The sequence below is a fragment of the Crocodylus siamensis genome, chromosome 1 (genome assembly GCF_052110815.1).
Source record: "Crocodylus siamensis isolate JL-2025a chromosome 1, ASM5211081v1, whole genome shotgun sequence".
Classification (NCBI taxonomy): domain Eukaryota; kingdom Metazoa; phylum Chordata; order Crocodylia; family Crocodylidae; genus Crocodylus; species Crocodylus siamensis.
Genome location: NC_143395.1, coordinates 263,369,225 through 263,388,817, shown reverse-complemented (window position 1 = coordinate 263,388,817; position 19,593 = coordinate 263,369,225). Strand labels below are relative to the sequence as shown.

At 39.6% G+C, this 19,593-nt stretch overlaps 1 protein-coding gene across 7 annotated transcripts in view; it reads right to left on the bottom strand.

Annotated features, from left to right (window-relative positions):
• Positions 1-19,593, bottom strand: part of DMD (dystrophin) — a 2,140,576-nt gene that overhangs the window by 1,462,000 nt on the left and 658,983 nt on the right. For all 7 annotated transcript variants that reach the window (XM_090061814.1, XM_090061802.1, XM_090061811.1 and 4 more), the window contains exon 7: positions 5,496-5,614. In XM_090061814.1, coding sequence (XP_089917940.1) covers positions 5,496-5,614 — 119 coding nt within the window. The remainder of the gene's footprint in view (positions 1-5,495; positions 5,615-19,593) is intronic.

Sequence of the window (19,593 nt, the reverse complement as noted above, 5' to 3'; positions counted from 1 at the left end):
AGATTAATAGAGTCTAGGGTTGGAGACACCTCAGTGGGCCATCTAGTCTGACCCTCTGCCCCTAGCAGGCAAGAAAAGGTCACCAAACCTGGGATCATGTGATCCCAGCCAGGTAGCTCTCCAGTCTGCTCTTGAAGACTCCCAAGGATGGGGCAAACACCACCTCCCCTGGAAGCCCATTCCAAATCCTGGCAACCCTGACCGTGAAGAACTTTTTTCTAATGTCCAGTCTAAACCTTCTCTTGGAGGAGAAGTTGGAGCCAACTTGAAAATATCCAGGTCCTTCAAGTCAGCTCCAACTTGTTCTTTCCCTAATCTAGGCTGCATATCTCCTCCCATATCCTTGCTGCCAAGTACACTTATCATTTAACATTTACCTTATTCATGAAGAGTGAAGTTAAAAAAAAAAAGACATTTTAACCTTATATACATCGTCCAATATTAGAATGTTTTCCACATTTTGTAAGAAACTAGATCTTCCTGTTACCCCTAACACTGTGGAATTCTTTTTGATTTCCCTTGTTAGCTGCATCTCAGTCTGGTCCTTTCCCTTCCTATTTTTACACTGCATACCCCCATAACACACTTATACTTATCTGTAATATATGGCTAACTTTTTACTTTTTGTAGTATGTGTTTTTGAGTTTCGACTTATTGAAGAGCACTAAGCATATGTAAATGTGCTAAGAAAAGTAGTGGATACACAATCTAATAGTATTTCTCACATACTGATGTAGTGACAGCTCTAGACATAAATCAGCAGCAAGCTGGTCATTATTCTCGAGAAACAGATTTTTTTTGTTCTGAGTTACTCAGGATTGACAACAAGCACAAAGGTAAAAATAAAATGTTTATATTGGTGTTAGTCAAGCATTCAGAAACTGGATTGTAATGAAAAGTATTGAGTTATTGCATTATGTGTGGGTTCATATTATTTATTGATATTTATATTGATTATAAATTCCAAAACTTGCATAATTTTCATTTTAAAAAACAATCAGCATCTATAACTGATTCAAAATATATGCAATGACTATAAATAAATGTCTGAAGAAAAACAGAGCCCATTCAAAACAATTTGCTTGCCTAGAAAAAAACCTCAAGTTTTGTCTTCAAAGTTCAACCAGTTATAAGTGAAATACGAAAAGGGTTAATAAGGCTATATCTTGATCTGTTTCAGGCATTGGATGAAATCCTAGGTTTATCATATTTACTCAAAGACAAGGTAAAGTTTTTTCTTCCCAATTGGCATGATGGAAAACCCTCCTCATTTTATAACCCTACAAAGAAATCTCACTAAATATATTACCTATCATTAAACTGCTGCCAAAATCAACATATACACAGCAGTGGATACCAACTACAAAGTTCATTAAATGCAGCCAACACTGAGCATGACTGTAAAACATATGGCCCACACTGAGCAAGCATGTTGATGGGAACATACCACAAGAATGGATTAATAGAACCCATCTGAAAAAGACATATAACAGTGCCCATTAAGTGCAGGCCCCTCACCACTAACTCTTTTTCAAGTCATGGTAAGCCATAACACTGAATACATTTCAACTTCCTCTTCAGTCCCACAGATGAGCTCTGACTTGCTTTCCCATTTCCAATGATTTGTGTTTCTTCAGCAGTCTTAAATGTAGGATTACACCAATAAAGATTTTTTAGACCAGTACTGATGGCCAATTATTAATGAGCCATATCTGCTGACACCAATCCAATTGCCAATATGCAGTATTGGCATTTTGGAGATCAACATCCAGCTGGTAAGTCTGTTCAAATAGGGTGGGGAGGAGTGAAGGAGCATGGGGGCAGCGAGGCAGATGAAGGCCCCCACAGTGAGGGAAGGAATTGGGCTGGGGCTTGGGCAGGTGCTGCACAGCCAGGGCAGGACAGAGCTTGGGATGAAGCCATGAGCAGCTCATCTGGGGATTGTGGAGGAGCCAGCCCCCACTGCTGCACACACCTCTGGGGGAAGCACGGGGTTCAAATGCTCCCACCTCTGCATGTGGGGTAAAAGCAGGCTGCTGCTGCAGGCTGGGTCTGGGGGCAGCACTGGACTCTTTCCAGAGCATAGCTTAAGCCAGGACTGCACTCAGTGGTGGCACTGGGTGGGCAGCAGCAGTGCTGGGAGGGAGGGTTTGGGGGTGGGTCTATAGCAAATTTGGGGGAGGCTGTACCCTTCCCAGAGCCCTCCATCCCACTCACCCTGAGCACAGCCTGGGCCCAGCCCCCATCACTAGGAAGAGCCTGGTGCAGTCCCTGGCAACAGCAGCTCACCCTTGCTCCATGAGCAGATCTGGGGCACATGCCCCACATGCCTCCCCTGGGGGTGTGCACTGCAGTGGGAGCTGCCCACTATCCCTGTCCCCCGGAATGAGCTACTTGCAGATCCACCCTGCACCCTCCCCACACTGGCTGTGCAGCACCTGCCCCTGCCCCAACCCCACTTTCTTCTTCACCGTGGAGGCCACTTCCCTTCCCTGCAGCAGACTTATCAGCTGGACTCTGCTCTCCAAGCTGCCAAGCTCCACTCCTGGCCATGTGCGTCTTGCAGCTGTGCCCATGTAAGCGGCACTTATCAGCGACATTATTGGCCACATCAGCCAAAAAAAGCCAATTGTCGATAATGTTAATTTTCCTTTTATCGGTGCCAATACCATCTAGACTTATGTATTGGTGCATCTCTACTTAAATGCCTGGCAAACATCACCAAATGGGGACCCAAACAATTCACCCAGGATCCTTCTCTTTCCCCCTCTCTCAGCTTGCTCACATAATTAGTGTCCCAGCCCACCATGAGGTGAAACCAGACCAGATTGTGCTGCTCTTCATTTGCATATATATTTTTGGAGCAGACCAGAACTCATAACAAGAATACTCAGTTCCAGTCATGAGTGGGGGCTAATTAGCACATGGGTCCTTTGTGAGGAATATCTGAAGTACACACACATATTGAGGTGTGCCAAACTGTGGGGTCACCATGTCTTGAAATGCTTTTGACTCTGGTGGGGCCTAGTCGAATGAACTATGAGGTATATCAGCAATCTTTGGCTTTGTACTAATATCATGCATTGTTTGTACTACTTATAAGCAGGTGAAAAAGTGCTGCTTAAAAGTATGTTACCTGTGCTAAAACTTGTAGCAGTTTCACAAAAAGGTAACACGTATCAATTCTACATGAAGTGTATGGCTACTATATGGAAATTGCTACAGCTATATTTAATTTCAAGGTTCTTGTTTTCATATTTGCTCCTCATTTCCATTTGCTCAGGGAGAGCAGGGTCTAAGTAAGGCGAGGAGGAAAGGGCTGCCAAGGGAAATGGTTGAGGGGTGTTTGCTTAGCAATGGTATTTAAAGGTTTATTTGGGAGGAATTAGCTTATAGGTATAGAGATATGTATTAAAATGGTTTAGATGGGCAGCATGAATTAATTGATTTCTAAGAGCTTGGGTCTCACAGTCACACAAGATCACGGCCTTCAAGGCAGACAGGCTGTCTAACACAGCAAGGCCAATGGATACACACACAGTCTATAAAACAGTCTGGGAAAATTCAGAGTATGTACGATACTGCCTATAACATGAGATAAAAGTGGTACCAGCTAACAAGGCCCCAAAGCAGGAGGGCCCTGAGTCCCATTTTTGGGGCAACAAAGCAAATTAGGAGAAGGCTCATAAAGACCAAATTAGTATGCATGCATGTGATATGTTGACAACACAGTCTGTAGACAGTGTGATCACAGAGAGGCAACCAACCAGTGATAGCACAGCTCAAGAGTCATCAAGTATCATCAGGAGAGGAGAATACAAAAGCAGAAACTTGAGACTAACAAAGGGTCCCATCCCATTTTCTTCCTGTTCCCATTCCCAGCCCCCAGAAGGGTCCCTGAGGCCACCATGGACAGAGGGCATACTACCAGCCTGTCTCATCCATCCCACTGGAGGGGGTGTACGGGCCCTGGCATCTCACCTCCAGACTGCTGATATACTGACATATGACACCTAAGAAAGAGCCTCAGAATGAAGACTGCAACCTGGTCAGATGTACTTTGATGACAGCCCTAGGATTTGGCAGATATATAGAATTGCTTGATTCTTTGTATTGCTTCTTTTCTGTTATCACAGTGTATCAATAAATTTGCCTATTGTCAAATGGAAAGGTTGTGGTCAGTCTGGGGGTAGGAGGTGGGTTTCCCCCCTCCCTTCCCCACCCCCAGGACAAGGTATCTGGATCCTAACTCTAGACCCAACAGGGGGAAGCAAAAAGGAAAATGGCTACCTGACCCCCAGTTTTATGTTCCATGGTGTAGCAATGGAAGGGGGGACAAATTCAAGGCAAACCTCCAATAATTATATTCTATACCTGGAAAATTATAACATATTTATAAATTACCCATATATAGAATCTAATTATGGGGGGGTTAGGGGGATGTTATTTTGTAATAAGGTTCATCGTCTATTCAAGTAAATAAGGCATTTATGTCAATGGAAGATTTGAATCTACTTCAATACAGCCAGGATAGCAACTCCTGAGTGTATGAGGAGATAACTTGACAAATCTAAGAACCAGAAAGAATAGTCTTGTTACTGGTTTAATAGACGGAATGAGAAATAACATAGCTATTAAAGTATTGCATGCACACTTAGAGCATGCTTTCAAGGCTGTCTACCAGCATGATTCTTTATTTTTCTTATGATAAAGAAAGTTGGACAAATTTAAGAAGCACACCATGCAGTGCAAAGACCTGGAGAATGCTGTGCGCATTGAGGTCCTTCCAAGTCATATTAACTTACAAAAATGCATGTGTTTTTATGAATGAAAGATAGTATTTTCAGAAACGGTCAGCACTAACTGTAAAGTCAATATCGAAATCCTACTGAGTTAGACCAAAACTGATCTAGTCCATGTGTAATTGGCAAAATATCTTCAGGTCAATTACAACTGGCACATGCTAAACAAAATACTAATATTTATGGCAGTTTACTTTTATGACTATGTGATTGCAATACAAAATGTCTGAACCACAATTAACTCAAGACACACCCACACCTTCCTATTTCAAACCCCATACATTTCAAATAAAATTATATTATAGCTACTTACACAATACTTTAAAATATGAATCCTTGCAGTTTGAATACATACTTAGCCAGATTTTCAGAGGTGATGAATACCTAAGAGCCCTTTATAAGTAATACGGACTTAGAAGAAAGAGAAAAAAATCCCCAAACCCTATTTAGATGCCAAATTCAGTGTTGATATAGTAAAATGTTGGCCTGAAATCTGAATACATTGACTCATTATGCTATACTAATGGAAATAAATCAACCTTTAAAGATAGGTAAACTGCAGTAATATATTCCATCTTTCTCAATCTTTCAAAATGCTAAATCATTTAGCATAGACATCAGATACATTCTTTTTACTCAAATGCATGAAACATTGATTTTCCATCTTGAAAATAGTACATGATTTGCACTAACCTTCAGGATCAAGGAGTTTCTCAATACCCAAGTGCCGTTTAGCTACATTGAATGCATGGTCTAATCGTTGTATCACTGACTGTTGGGAAGCCAAACTGTTCCAATCAAACAGATCTGGTCTAAAAAAAAGAAAGAAAAGAATGATGATGTGACTGATAAAAAAGAGCAATCAAACAACCCGTGTCCACCCAGTCATTTGATTTAATTCTAGATCATTTCCATCCAAAACAGCAGATAATACATTTTATGTAAAAATGCGTATTTCTCAGATGAATAAAAAGTTCTAAGTCCAGCCAAGGAATTTAACTGATATTGGTGAAGCACTAAAATACAATTTAAATTTTTCATAAACAGATGTAGAACCATCATGGTGGAATTACAAATTGGATATACAAACTGGAACATTGTATTATCTGTGTTACTATTTGCAATATAAATAATTTTAGTAATTTACGATACTTGACATTTCAGGTAAGAGTTACCCATAAGGAAATCTGAATTTGTTATCAGGCACTCTGAAAATGTAATCACGAATACTGGAGTTTAATCAATATGCATACGATCTTGGGGAAAGCACTGACATTATTGTAAACCCAAGGATTATTTTTTTGGTAATATATTTTATTGGAACAACTACTTATGCGTTTGTGGATACAAAAAATGTTCTGACTGAGTTCTAATATATGACTTTACATGGGAATAAAACAAGTATGTTATCTACCCATATTAAAAGGTTATGATAATGTATGACATATAACTTTGAAATGTACATCTCCAAATTAGAATCCACAGAAATGGCTTGTATTTTATCAGCATCTTGTAATACACTGAAATGGTCTCAGGAGACCATAAGAATGATATGCTATTCACGTACTAGTTTTCCCAGTTACACTGTTCCCTTGCACTTGGATTTGTTCTGGGGAGAAAGAAGCAATTTTCATAGTCATAATTACATTATTTCTTAGTAACTGCATTGTACATTTCTCTGCTGTGTTTGACTTCCATAGGCAGAAGTTTTAAACTGTCAATTAGGAGCAAAGACAGTGACATTCCCTCCAGGACCAGAAAGACACTAACATCTACAGGAAAGGCAAGGAGACTAAGCACAAAGAATGTGGCATGTAAAACTCTGTGTCTATTCCTAAGACACAAAAGGGATCACCTTAAAAATTGTTAAGCTGTTTTGCTAAAATAAAATCTCATTTTACATGCACATGCACGCTTCATATTTTGAATGTGCTTTTAATTGTGGTATTTACATCCCAATATAACTGGTTTGACAATCAATACAACCTTTAAGAAAACACAAAATAGGCACCAACTTTGTTCTTTTTCTGCAGACATAATGTCCCATCTCAAAATGGTGTTTTACTTTTAACCCGTGCATGGCCAAAAGAGGCTGCACATTACTTCAACCCATCTCTGCAGCATCTATAAAGATTGGGCGCTTCAGGTGGGCCTTTTTGGCACTTTTATGTAATAACTAATTGCTAATTGATTGAACCAGCCTTAGTTAAAAGTGCCAGAAAGCTCTGCTGAAGTACCTGATCTTCACAGACACTGCAGAGCCCAGTTGAAGTAACACAGTGCTTGTTCCGGTAAAATGCATTTTTGCTTTTTTCTTAACATCTGCAAGCATTACTTCATGGGTGCTGAACACCTACTAATTTTTTTAAGTGGGTGCTTGAGCCCTGGAGCACCCACAGAGTCAGTACCTGTGAAACACAGAATTAATGACTTCTTACCATTGTCTCTCTTTCAAAATATAAGATTTCAGCTTTGATGCCTTACAAAAGTTTAACAAAAAAGACTTGATGATTACAACAATATTGGTACTGTATCAAGATGTTGCCATTTAACTTACTCATACATCTATAGCCACCACAAGAGTCTCTGAACTTCTTGAAGGCCTTGTATTAAAAATAAATGACATTATTGTGTTGTAAAAGATGAATCACATGGGTAAGGCTTTCAGCATCAGGAAAATAAAGATTAAAACTAAAGAATGCAGGATATTTTTCTTCCAAAATACTTTTTTTTAAAGAATTTGTTATGATGTTTTAAGTATATCTATTCAAGTGTGTGTTGTTTTAAGTAGCATAATTTAAATGCAACTGTTACCTAATACACATGTAGGTTCTTAAACAGTGAAATGTACTCTTTCCTAATTAGTAATGTTGCTTCTGGGAAAGTTCTAGAAAAAAAGAATAATTCTGTACAGCTTTTGTTGTTTGGGTTTTTTTTAAAGGATGATGTAGTGTCATATCATTTTAGTGTGGAAGTCATTATAGACACAAAGTAAGCTCATGAACGTTCAGTTATAACCAGCTTCTGAGTTGTTCATGCCAGGTGATAATTCTGAATTTGCCCATACTCTACTATCCTGTCTCTTTCTGTCAAGAAGGATTGGCATTTTTAAACAGGAGGAGAACAAAAAGGTCATTGATTTTTTTACTCTTTCAGATAGACTTGTATCTTAATGGATCAATATATGCTCAAGAAGTGCAGAAAAAAACAAGGCTGTATTATAGGACTTAATGTTTTCTGTTAGGGTGACTGTATTTGGATCTTGGGGAGCACTGGATTTGCAGCTGAATAAAAGGCTTTAATCTGTGTCTCAGCAAAGCTGCTGACCACAAGGCAGAATGATATATTAAAAGTAACATTGCAAAACGCTAAGGCAAGCATTTTTCTAACAATGGAGTAGTGTTGTAAAGTATAGAGCCCATTGTGTAAAAGAAGAACAGGATGCTGCCCACCAGCTATCATCAGGAGATAAAGCAGAAGCAAGACCTTGGAGATGGTGCTGAAATCAGCAAGAAATGGCAAGTGACCAAGAGAAGCCAGGTTGACAGTCTTGAGCATGCACTCATAGCAAAAAGGCAAGTAAATGAATGGAATGCATAGGCAATTCCATGCTAATGAAGTAAACAGTAAACAGAGGCAGAGCTTGAGATAGGAGGAGGGATAGGTGGAACAAAGGAGAGGCAAAGGTGGAGTAAATGTTAATGGGCATGAACAAAGGTGTATAAAATGTGAAAAGAACTAACATTCATGACAGGTCCCAGGTTTGTTGTTTTTTTGGGACCTTTGCCCAAAGTTGTTTCCATTCTGAATAAAGCTGTTGCAAGCAATGTGTGTTGGTGTTTGCTCCCTGCTTTCTCCCTGAGTAACTGGATCCATGAGCAATTGTCATCTCCCAAGTTGTTGGGTGCCACATGGAGTCAGGGTCTAACGTTTTTTACGCTGAACTGCTGGATTGTAACCATACAGCCAGCATCTACCACCAAACAATTTTAAAAAACAAACGACATGTATTGTACATGAGAAAAAAACACCGTGAGAGAATACTACCTCAAGGTGGTAATAAGACTTTCTAATAGGCCACTGACTGGATGGCAAACTTGGGAGAAACAGGGTTTTTTATATTACCAACAGTAAAATGGATGGAAGTAGAGAAAGGGGACCTTTTAATTTTAATTTGATTAGACTGTACATAGAGGCATCCATTTTGACCTGAAAAAACAGGACTGTCTTTCACAAACACAAAGCTTAAAACCTAAAACAAACAAAAACAAAACACCTGGTGGGGGACTTTAAAAAACGGTTCTCCTCATTTAAAAAATCACTTAGTTTTTCAGGTTTCTCGCTTTGTTGGGAAACAAGTAAGTGGCCCCAGCTCTATGATATGCCTATCTGAATGGCAGTTTGAGATGTCAGCTTTTCAGTATGATGTCTTTTTGACATCTAATGGGTCTACGTTCAGAGACTGATGCTGTCAAGAACAATCCCCAGGGTCTTTACAGGATAAGGTTTTAAAATGCGCTTGTATGAGGTAAATAATGTTATGGAAACAAAATAAAATAGCAATGCCATTAACAGATACATTTGACGTATTAAGACATTAAAATACAAGGATTTATAGCTTCAAGGGGCAGTAGAAGATAAAAAGCATAAAGGAGCAACTTTGATCCACACCTTGGCTAGGGACAGACATTACACATAAACGGGTTTAAGTAATTGGAAAATGATTTAAACCTATTTACTGTTCCTGTTACTGGTTCAGCTGGTACAAGTTCAACTGGTCCAAAGCAAGGTAAAATATCCTCACAAGTTCTCTGCTTGATATATTTCCAAAAGCATGCAATTGTCAGCAGGGACGCAGTTGACAACACCCACTTACACTTCCAATCCTATCAACTTCCAGGAAACGGTATATTCAGAACATTAAGCTGGACAGAAATGAGATCCAGGTATCTCCAGCCATGGCTTGGGCTTCAGAAGACTACATGCGGGTGGGAAATGTTACTGCAGAACTCCATCTAATCTAATTTACATTGGAGGGGAACTTGGGCCAGGTACTGAAAAGCCATATTTGTCTCCCAACAGGCCCCTTGCTGGAAGCAGAGAACTATCTGCTGCAAAGGATCCAACAAACTCCAAGCCTCTACAGAAAAAAAACACAGCCCTAACAATGGACATGATTACTTGAGATTTTACACATTAGAGTTAGCGAGTGCTAATTCTTGGGACTGCTCAGGGATTGTTATATGTTATCTTATATATGTGTTAAAAGTTCTTAGAACAGGGGGTCCACACATTACGGCAGGAAAACATGAGCTAAGGGTCTTCTGAGTGGCTCAGAGAATATTCTTCCAGCAAGAATGACATCTAAGGCCAGGTACAAACAACACATTTTACTGGTATAAATGATCAGAAAAGTAGTCTATACTCATAAGAGAACAGAAGTTAGGCACAACAAAACTTAAAGAAAACTATGTAACTTAGATTGATTCCACCACAGGCTTTTTGAATATCTGTACATATCCTAAATGGTTTAGTGAAGCTTATGTTGCAGGCATATTAATCCCACAGGCCCAAGACCAGTTCTGAGAAGACTTCCAGCATGCTAGATGAACTACCCACTCCCAGGTGAACACTCTGTCTTCCCCCTGGAGTGGCAGTAGGGGCAGCTGGCAGAGCCCTAAACATACGGATGCCTTCCCGCACATTCCTGGCTTGCTCCTTCCACTGGGGCTCACCTGCTATACCCCCGCCCCTTGAAGCTGCCTCCTCACCGGTAGAACTGTCCCCTTAACCCCCACCTCTTGGGGCCCCAACCTCTGCCTCAGAGCTCTCCCCCCTTTTTCCCTCCCTGCTCCTCTTGCTTCCCCAGCACTCACAACTCACCTCCCACATGTCCCCTAGCTCAACTGTGGCTGGTGCCACTGTCCCAGGGGAGAAGGCAGGGAAGGGGAACCTGCCCGGCAGCCTGCCCAATTGCTATTTCTTAACATTAGCACAAGTTTATTGTTGTGTAACTACACCCTCAGTCTGCATTAAGATTAACTAGTGCTAGTGAGCAGTCACATGTTCAGATTTAACACACTGATGTGCACTGCTCTGACCTGCTGCAAGAGGGCTGGCAAGCAGGGGTGTGGCTAGGGGCTGCAAGTCTGCCCCGTGTCTGCCTTGCTCACTGGTTCTCTAACCACAGTATAGACCAGGAAGGAAAGGGGGCATGACACTTGGATCACTCCCTCTGTCCCCCAAATCACCCCACTGACCCCCCCCCATCAACTCCTGGATCCCCCTTCCATGTCACAACTGGCCCTTCCACCCCCAGATCGCTGCTCTGCCACTTTAATTAACCCAAAAGCAGTGGCAGCAGCACTGGGGAGTTGGGGGATTACCCTCCCTGTCTGCTCCTGGACTCCCTGCAACCTGTGCTATCCTGACGAACTGGAATACAGCCCCCATCAGGCCCTGCAAATGTTTGGCAGCACTTTGCGTGTAGGGGTAGCATGATCTGCAGGGATCCCAGGAGCAGGCAGGGACCACCACTACATACAGGCTGATTAGCACAGCAGAGAAGTGATCAGGGGATAGATATTTTGGTGCCCTGGGGGCTGTGGGGGCGGGGAAATCTTAGGGAGGATCTTTACCAAACACTATGAAAAAAAATAATCATTCAAAAATCAGAAAAACATAGTAGGAATAAACAATGACTATAGAAACTAAGAAAAAATCCAGTTTAAAAACATGAAGAGGAGGAAAAAGAACATCAAAATGTGTTTATACTTCTGTTTTGCTTCTTTATCCACTGGGAATATGGTCAGGGTAATCTATAAGGTTCTTCCACATAGGGCATAAAATAAAATTTAAAAAATCCTCATTCTCCAACGTGCTTATGGCAGTTAAACTTGAAGAGCTGATGGATTCTGCTTAATAATAGTCTCAAAAAGTAAAATTGTTCTGGAAAACAGAATGAAATGAATTTGTTACCCAAATGTTGAATATTTTAATAAAATAAGTCAGAATGGCTATACCATAGAAGAACTCTCTTTTTTCCCAGCCACAAAAACAAAATGAAATAAAGTAATATTTATAGAGAAATAGTTTCATTAGTTTGTTTCATGATTTATAATGACTGATTTCTGGATACTTTCAGTGTTAAAAGTGACTTGGACTTATCTCATTCTAAGTCACTTAGTGACAGTTCCTAATTCGAATGAGTGATACTCATTTATCAGACAATGAAGACAAAAAATTAGTTAATCAAAAGCACCCAGAGGAAAAGAGCAAATTCTGTCCAGAATGAAGACCCCACCTCATTGACCTCAAAGAATGACTGTTTTTCATATACTGAGTCAGATATCAAACCACGCTCAGCATGATTCTGTTCTATGACACAATAAATATTTATTTATTTATTTACAAAACACCTTTATTCTGGGAATCACTGTGATCATGATTTTGATAAAGCTTTCAATAAAACTGTCCATTATGAACACTGAATGTACTGAATGAATATATATATATATGTATATATATATACACACATAACCTTTTTGCAGAAAAAAGGATTCCAAGTATTTTAATCAGCTTAAGTCTTCATTTGGGGTTACAAAATATTTTGAGCCAGGGTCTACTAGAACCAACACAGCAAAACATCTCTTTGTGCCATTCTAGAGACTAAGATTTCCTATCCAGTGGGGTGGATAAAAGCTAATACACAACTGGGACAAACAAGTTGTTGTGCACTATAGAAAAGATTGTTGGGGTTTTAATTGTGTCACTAGTACCCTACCAGTTAAAACAAACCCAAACCGATAAGATTAAAAGGCAGCGGGGTAGCCAAAGTAACATGTGAGAATAAAAACAATTCCCATACCTCTTTATTTCATTTTTTCTCTTGCCTTTACTTTACTGTTTTCCCTTTAGCTTCCCAAAGGCAAGCCTTCCTCTTCTTTCCCAAGCTCATTTCTAGGCTACATGTACCTTTAAAAAAAAAAAAAGAAAACAAAAAACCAATATTCCTTCTCCCCCCATCTGCCACCCTGAAGCAGAGACAGCTGCAGTGAAATGCTGCTTTCTTGCTTTCTAAAGCAAGAGCCTGGCTTGAGTTCAGGCATTTTAAAGAAGCAGGTGTGCAGGAAGCTAATAAATGCCTCTTGCATTCACTTAAATTCCTGATTAAAAATAGTGGCTGGGCCAGAGAAAGCCTGGAACTAGGGATATAACATAAAAGGCAGATATTCCTTTAAAAGCTACTTTGAGAGACTTCACTGAAGGGACAGAAAGCCTATGTTACCTGAGCTTAATTAAGAAATCAGAGGAAATGAACTGGCATGGAAATATTGCTGAGCAATCTGCTTAGGTGGCATTGAGCTGTAAGTGGTCTGGGGAAAGGGTGCCATGATTTTAAAGATCTTGTCCTATTCCTCCCTTCCTTCTACCCCCATCAAAGAAAAGATAATTATCTTTATACTGCCAGGAAGATTGTGTTTCTTCACAGAGCTTGTCCATTGGCTATGCAATATTAAGCAAACCACACTGTTCAAGAAAACGTATCTGCTAGATCTTTAGCCTCAGATTCAGAAAACATGCATCCCAGGATAATTCACATGCCCTTGTAGCACTAGCAAGTACCCTGAAAATAGAACATCAGCATATCTGTCTCTTTACAAGGATTCAAACGACAGCAACAGTGCAGTAGCCTGTTCAGTAGAGATGAAGTGTCAGAAGAGAGAAGGAGATTATACATATGGGAACCTTTCCTCTAAGAGGCCTCTTGAAAACTAACTAAAGAATTGGGTATGAGAAACATCTGCTGAACACAGAGCAGCTCACAGTTAGGAGAAAAGGGAGGAATTAAGAGATCATAGTAGAGATGGCAAGTAGGAAGGGTTAACACCCCTGTGCATTGAGGTGTTTGCTAAATGAATTCTGCTACTCACAGGGCCCTCATTTTTTCTGGCTCCTGGAAGAGGCAGTCAGATATCAAACCATGCTCAGCATGATTCTGTTCTATGACACAATTTATAAAATTTAATTTATAAATTAATTTATAAAAAGGTCCACAAGGTAGAGAAGACTTATGAAATAGCCAGGATGGCCTAGCTCAGTCCTGAAACATTCAGTTCACCCTGGGTGATTCATTTATTTTTAACATCTGATTGAGCCTATGGACAGTCACTACACTTGCAGAGCTAAACATGCCCTTGTAATGTTACCAGAAGAAGGTATACAGACGTGCACTCTACTCATAGTGCTACAGAAATGCTCCTGGATAAAATTGGACCTTTTCTGTAATGCTAACTTTGGGGGGGGTTTTAACACCACATGTTATATCTCCACTGTTACATGTAGCATCTTTTGCCCTACCAGCATCCCAAATTGGTGCACTCCACACCCACCAAGCATGGACAGAAAGGGAGGCAGAGCAGCTAGCCCCATGACAGCTTGAAGACAGCGTAGATTTGCACATTACAGAACACCAAAGCGTACACACAAATACATGTGATAGGGGACTGCCTCACCCTATCCTCAGTCCTGGGTGGGATGCAGTTCTGTTCCCTGCATCTGATAACATCCTTCCTTTTTCATGTCTTTGTGATAAAGTATTTAGCAGAATCCACAGATTCTTTGGAATCTGGCAGGGCTGTGCCATGAGCACTTCTGCTACAGCCTCAAACTTACAATCTCTGGGCTGTCAACTGTGTACCTTTAGCACCCACACCACCCCAGCTCCCATCTGATAAACTGATGTATATATGCTATGTACATACATATGTGTGTGTGTGTTTGTGCATATGTATGTGACTGTGCACTATATATATATATATTCTATGTACACACTCACCTATATCTTTATTTATCTATCCATCTATCTACATTTATCTATCTATAGATAGATATACCTATATGTGAGTGCATACATAAAATATATATGTGTGTATATGTATCTATCGATAGATAGATAGATATCTATATCTATTTATTTATCTATAGACATATCTCTGTCTATATAGATATATACACATATCTACACATATAAACAGAGCACAGAGTCCTGTGACTTGAAGTTCACTTCTTCAAACGCAGGGAACAGAGCTATCACCCCGCAAGGACTGAGGATTGGGGAGGCAATCCCCTATCATTCCCTGGCTAGAGAGCATACCTTTTTGGTGACTTTGTAGCACTCAAGTTTGGGGGCTCTGGAACATAGGTATGTGCTGTCTAGCACTGTATTCTGTAGCACTACAAAGTATTGTGCACACTTGTGGTGCTACAAAGGCATGTCTGTCCATGGCCTGAGACATATTATCAATCATGATAAAGGGTGAACAAGTGGACTTTATATTTATTATAGGATGACCTCAAATAATTTTATCAAAACATTTTAGTCTAGAGATATTTAAAAAGGGAGGCTACATCAAAATGAAGAAGGTAGTTAGACAGAAGGTAAAAGGGGCCCCTGAGGCAGTGAAGAGTGTGTAAGCAGCACAGGAACTGCTGAAGAACACCATATTGAAGGCACAGAGCAAATGCAGGCTGGAATTATAAAAATAATCATAAAAATTGAAAGTGGACCAAAAGAAAGCCAGCATGGTTTAATGCCAGAATTCTAGAGGCATTAAGTACTAAAAAGGGTTTTTCCCCCCCCAAAAGTGGTACTTAAATCCTAATGAGGCATATAAAAAAGAGCATAAACTCTGACAAATCAAATATAAAACTAGTAAGAGAAGCTAAGAAATAATTTGAGGAGAAACTCACTGGAGACACAAAAGGTAACAATACCATTTTATTTTAAGTACCAGTACATTAGAAGCCAAATACCTGCTAGGGAATCAGTTGCTGTGGAAGATGTTAGGGAATTCTCCTTCTAGGGACAAATCAGTGGAGCTGACTCAAATTGAGGTTTCAATTGATGAGGTTGTAGAGGAAACTGATAAACTAAACAGTAGCAAATCACCAGGACCTGATGGCATTCACTGTAGGGTCCTGAAGGAGCAAGCTCAGATCAGAAATTGCCGAACTAACTCCAGTTAGCAACCTATCACTAAAAACAGCTTCAATACCAGAGGACCAGAGGGTTGCCAATGTGATTCCCATATATTAAAAAGGTTCTAGAGGGGATATAGGGAATGTTTACTGGTGAATTAGTAATTGGCTCAAAGATAAAAAGCAAAGAACGAGTATAAATGGTAAGTACTCAGGTTGGAAAGAAGTAAACAGCAGGATCCCTAAGGGATTTGTGTAACTTGCACTGTACCTACACTATGATGGGCTGTACATTACCTGTTACAACACAGGAAAGAGATCTGGGAGTTGTTGTGAACAATTTTCTAAAAAAACATCAGCTCAGTGCTCAGTAGCCACCAAAAAGGCAAACAAAATGTTAAGCATTATTAAGGAAGAAAACGGAAACTACTGTCATGCCCCTTTATAAATCCATGGCACTTCCACACCTTGAATACTGTGCCCAGTTCTGGTCTCCTCACCTCAGAAAGACTACACAACTTGCGAAGATACAGAGAAGGGTAACAAGAATAATTAGTGGTATGCAGAAGCTTCCATATTAGGAGAGAGTAAAGAGGCCAGGCCTATTCAGTTTAGAAAAGAGATGGTTGAGGGGAGCAATGATAAGGGCTCACAAAACACTAAGTGGTGTTCTGTGAGAGAAAAATGGAAGAAAAAGTAAATAGGGATTTACTACTTTAATGGGCACTTCTGCATGTTCATTAATGCAATTATGGCTCATTAAGTTTAGTACCTGTCATTACACTAAACTTAATGCGCCATAATCAGTGATCCTGCGCATTAACACAAATGAATGGTTTTTTGGTGATGTTAATGTGAATTAGACTAAATCTACTCTGTGCATTAGCAGAGGCATTGCTCACCATGTTAACGCACAGTAGAATTAGTCTTCTGTCCATTAAGCATCTTGTGTAGATGTGTCCGCTTTCTCTCACAAGATCTAGGGATCACAAAATGAAACTCATAGGTAGTAAGTTTAAAACTAACAAAAGGAAGTTCTTTTTCCCACGGCATATAACTGAAGGGTGAGACAAAGGGATTGGAGGAAATTCTTGGATGAAAAGGGCCTCAAGTAGCTATTAAGCACAAGATGATACAGTCTCTGAATGAGAACTTCCTGGACCTTAAATGTGGAGGCTACAAGTGACACAGAAACAGTGGAAAAAATCCTGGTCATACCTAGTTCACTCTCCCTTTCAGCACCTACTCTCTGCCACTGTGTGACACAGGATGTTGGGTTAGATGGATCCAGTCTGACCATGTAAATGGCAATTCTTATGTTTTTATGCTCTTATGCCCCCCTTGAGACAGATAATGATTATGCACTTATTCATGTAAGTAAAATAAAGCTACAGGGTTTTCCATGGTACTGTTTAAATGGCAGCAGGACATACTGGACAGAAGTGACCAGCTCCAATTCATATAAAACCTAGAGTAAAGAGAGGTAGTTAGTCTGAAGTCAGGCAGAAGGCAAGGTAAACTAACTGAGTCAAGGACAGTACTTTAAAGTCCTTCTACTGAACCCACTAAATCACGTTTCCTCTCAGAATATTTCCTTCATTTCAAAGAAACAGAGTTTCCAAGTGAAGCTTTTGCCATGAAGAGACGATAAAAATGTGACCATGTCTGAAATATGTTCAAAGTAATCAATAATGCAACCATTATGATACAGCAATTGCATACTGAGTAACTGTTATATTTTAAAGGATAGCAAGCAATCATTCCAAACAGCTTTACCATATCTTCTATGAGTTGTAAAAAGTTGACTTTGCAAAAAAAGTTATTTTATATAATTGAAATCACAGTAAAATGGCATTACTATAACCACTTTATGTGTACTGTATGTGATGTTTTTGATATGTAGAATGCTAATTAAATCTATTTCTGGTGAATTACAATATACAAATGTGAACACTCAGCTAAAAATTTCAGCTGTGGCAGTACAGTACACAAAACAAGGCAGTGCAATGTATTTTATGAAATGTTTTTTCTACAAAAGGCTCAATACAGTTAAAAGGAAAAATCATAGCCTGGTTTAGATGTATTGTACAACTAATCAGAGTGCCCGTAAGTGATTTTAATGGCTTAGTACTTGGCTCTAAAACACCATTTTTAATAGCATTTTATAAAAAAAAAATTATGAAACACACTTTTTAAAAGCATTGAGTTAAAGATGGAAGTTCAATATATTACACATGCCTCACTCCTATTAACAACAAAGGGAATTTCCATTAATGTTAATAGAAAAGATTTCCTAAGTTTTAGGCACCTAAATATGCAGATAGTTACAGGTTATCATATTTATTCATTTGATGCTGGTTTTTTTCTTTGTACAAAGGAAAAGGAAGGAGTGGCATTCCAAAGGTCAGTCTGAACATAGATGGCCAATCAGGCTCACACAATTAAAACCTAGAAATTTCTGAAACCAACAGCACACAAGGCAGTTGATGCAACTGGCTGCTTTTGGCTCCTTTGGCCAACTATGTCAACTGCTGGTTGTCTTTGGCATACATTTACAATGAGGCTAGAACTCAAGCCTTGAGAGCTCTAGCAAGATACCCGATCTGTTCTGCCACACGGTCACTCTTAAGTCTGCAAAAGATACGAACACAAACTGGCCCTTTCTTTTTAAGTTCATCATCATGCTATAATTCTATCATTTGAACACCCTTTCTTCTGACTACTTATGTCCTTGGAAGCATTTTCCCATACTGAAAACTGAATTCACACCATGAACACAGCAATAGATCTAGGGGTTGCTAAATGACAAGGCCTTATTTCAACAGTGCTGAACATTCAGAATTCCACATGTTTATCATGACTGCAGATGCTCAGCAACTTTCAGAAGGAAAAAAGCATATGTACATCTGTGTTTGTAATGAATCCATTGCTGAACATATAACTAGACAATATTGTCAATATGGAGGCTTGAACCTAGGAACTTCAGCAGCAAAGACTATATTAAATGGTTAAATCAGTGCAGTTCATATAATCTCCAGAATCAGAAACTAGGAGGAAGATATAAATATATGCTTACATACATATTGTAGGTAATTTTCCATGTGAATGGTTTTAGTGTATGCAGTAGGTGAATGCACAATCGTTCTCTATGTATATCTCCACTTTTTCTCATAATCTGAAAAAACAGATCCTTGCACTTTAATGGTCTCCAAAAGAGAAACAGGATGGGGTATGTTGAGGGAGATGTCGAAAACACAGGCATGTTTGAGGGAGAGAAACAATGGAATGGCTCTGACAGGTGAGAATTGGGCAGAAAGACAGTGGAGTGAGCTATATAAGAAAAGCATCTGGGTGAAGAGGGAGGGAAAGAAGGTGAATGAGGGAAATGAAAGGGCAGTCAAGTGAATGACAAAATTTGGAATGAATTTCAGGGACAGAGCAGAAGTGGAAGAGACTGAATGCAGGGAACAAGTGGAGAAGGTCAGTAAAGGGCAGAATGGAGGGTCTGGACTCACAAGAATTATAATAATTCTCACTCAGCCTGACATTTTACTACAAAATGAACACAATATTAAGAAAGGCTAAGGTATGTTGAGACCAAACATCCCCCTGAAATCTCATCTATCTGGATTAGAGTGCAGTACTACTGGTGTTTTTACTGGAATATTATATATCCCCCCTCAAGATAAGAATAATAAGTCAGAAGAAAAAAATTATCAACCGGTATAGTAAATGACTGTGCTTGTGCTACAAAAATACATCTGTTTTAGCTATTTCTTGAGAACTTTGTAGGGGCTAACAATGAACACAT